This window comes from Salmo salar, unplaced genomic scaffold (assembly GCF_905237065.1).
Source record: "Salmo salar unplaced genomic scaffold, Ssal_v3.1, whole genome shotgun sequence".
In the NCBI taxonomy this organism is placed as follows: domain Eukaryota; kingdom Metazoa; phylum Chordata; class Actinopteri; order Salmoniformes; family Salmonidae; genus Salmo; species Salmo salar.
Genome location: NW_025547587.1, coordinates 542,501 through 545,388, shown reverse-complemented (window position 1 = coordinate 545,388; position 2,888 = coordinate 542,501). Strand labels below are relative to the sequence as shown.

Sequence of the window (2,888 nt, the reverse complement as noted above, 5' to 3'; positions counted from 1 at the left end):
TAACTACTGTCTCTACACACCATCCTGTATAACTACTGTCTATACACACCATCCTGTATAACTACTGTCTCTACACACCATCCTGTATAACTACTGTCTCTACACACCATCCTGTATAACTACTGTCTATACACACCATCCTGTATAACTACTGTCTATACACACCATCCTATATAACTACTGTCTATACACACCATCCTGTATAACTACTGTCTCTACACACCATCCTGTATAACTACTGTCTACACACACCATCCTGTATAACTACTGTCTATACACACCATACTGTATAACTACTGTCTCTACACACCATCCTGTATAACTACTGTCTACACACACCATCCTGTATAACTACTGTCTATACACACCATCCTCTATAACTACTGTCTCTACACACCATCCTGTATAACTACTGTCTCTACACACCATACTGTATAACTACTGTCTATACACACCATCCTGTATAACTACTGTCTATACACACCATACTGTATAACTACTGTCTATACACACCATCCTGTATAACTACTGTCTACACACACCATCCTGTATAACTACTGTCTATACACACCATCCTATATAACTACTGTCTATACACACCATCCTATATAACTACTGTCTATACACACCATCCTATATAACTACTGTCTACACACCATCCTATATAACTACTGTCTATACACACCATCCTATATAACTACTGTCTCTACACACCATCCTGTATAACTACTGTCTACACACACCATCCTATATAACTACTGTCTACACACACCATCCTGTATAACTACTGTCTACACACACCATCCTATATAACTACTGTCTATACACACCATCCTATATAACTACTGTCTATACACACCATCCTATATAACTACTGTCTCTACACACCATCCTGTATAACTACTGTCTACACACACCATCCTGTATAACTACTGTCTCCACACACCATCCTGTATAACTACTGTCTATACACACCATCCTGTATAACTACTGTCTATACACACCATCCTGTATAACTACTGTTGTAATCCCCTTTTATATTAATAAACATTCAGGCTCCATTTAATGTCGCAGTGCAATTATTAACCCCCTATAGTCGATGCATATAAAAAATACCCATTAGCGATTTTTTTTTTTTTTGGCATTGGGATGCTTCTCAATCCACCGCATCCAGGCGATTTCGCACTTTCGCGTCTGCGGTGAAAGGTGGCAGAGCTATAGAGAGGTGTTTGTCAGACCATGAGACATCCCGAAAATCGGTCTTATCACAAAAAAGAGCCTGTGGCGTCCGAACAGTTTTACAGGCTAATAAAGTTTTAGGCTAATAAAGTTTTAGGCTAATATGACTCACTCGTCTTAAAGTCCCACGGTACCAGTTGAAATAAATGAATGGAAGTACATAAGGAGACTGTTTTAGTGCCAAAAATATGGAGTTAAATACATATATATATATATATATCAGATATAGGACAGACATTTCAGAACAAACTTCCCTTTGATATTTGTTATTCCGTTTGTATGGGCTAATACAAATGTTCATCAAATATATACAGTATGTATGTGTGTATATATATATGTATATGTATATATATTGTTTAAACTTTAAAGGGTCTTAAAATTCAAAAATCAAATAGCAATAACAATCCTTGGTATAACTTACAGGTACCAGAGAAACTACAATAACTTAACAGCAAAAACACACAGCCTATAGAGTAGAATGTTTGTGATACGAGCTGACCCACAATAACACTCCATGTATATAAATATATATATATAATACTATATATAAATATATAATACTATATGTATAAATATATATAATACTATATGTATAAATATATATAATACTAATACTATATAATACTGTCCATGAGTGTGTGTCCATGAGTGTGTGTGTGTCCATGAGTGTGTGTGTCCTAAGTGTGTGTCCATGAAGGTGTGTCCATGAAGGTGTGTGTGTCCATGAGTGTGTGTGTCCTAAGTGTGTGTGTCCTAAGTGTGTGTGTCCTAAGTGTGTGTGTCCTAAGTGTGTGTGTCCTAAGTGTGTGTGTCCATGAAGGTGTGTGTGTCCATGAAGGTGTGTGTGTCCATGAAGGTGTGTGTGTCCATGAGGGTGTGTGTGTCCATGAGGGTGTGTGTGTCCATGAGGGTGTGTGTGTCCATGAGTGTGTGTGTCCATGAGTGTGTGTGTCCATGAGTGTGTGTGTCCTAAGTGTGTGTGTCCATGAAGGTGTGTGTGTCCATGAAGGTGTGTGTATCCATGAGTGTGTGTGTCCTAAGTGTGTGTGTCCTAAGTGTGTGTGTGTTGTCCATGTGTGTGTGTGTGTCCATGAGTGTGTGTGTGTGTGTCCATGTGTGTGTGTGTGTGTCCTAAGTGTGTGTGTGTGTGTGTCCATGAGTGTGTGCATCCAGTATCTCTCTCTCTCTCTCTCTCTCAGGACCAACGGCCACTCGAAGCCAGGTTTCTGCTCATGGAGTAGCCAGACAGACTGCTCTCCTGTTTACCCCAGGCTCCAAACGGAAGCACCACGATTGTACTGTTGTCCTCTGAACCATACTGCAGAGCCTGAAACACACACACATAATATATCTATATAGATATAGATATACACACACTGAGTGTACAAAACATTAAGAACACCAGCTCTTTCAATGACAGACTAACCAGGTGAAAGCTATGATCCCTTATTGATGTCACTTGTTAAACCCACTTCAAATCAGGAGGAGAAAGGGTTAAAAGAAGGATTTTTTTTTTAAGCCTTGAGACAATTGAGACCGGTTTGAGTGTGTCAAGAACTGCAACGCTGCTGTTTTTTTTTTTTCTTCTTCACAACTCAACAGTTTCCCAGAATGGTCCACCAGCCAAAGGACATCCAACTCAATATTAG

General features: G+C 39.1%; 1 protein-coding gene across 1 annotated transcript in view; it reads right to left on the bottom strand.

The window, feature by feature from the left end:
• Nucleotides 1-2,307: 2,307 nt before the first annotated feature.
• The window catches only part of ppm1ka (protein phosphatase, Mg2+/Mn2+ dependent 1Ka), an 18,116-nt gene continuing 17,535 nt past the window's right edge, over nt 2,308-2,888 (bottom strand). The window contains exon 8 of the mRNA XM_045711409.1: nt 2,308-2,566. Coding sequence (XP_045567365.1) covers nt 2,435-2,566 — 132 coding nt within the window. The 3' untranslated portion in view covers nt 2,308-2,434. The remainder of the gene's footprint in view (nt 2,567-2,888) is intronic.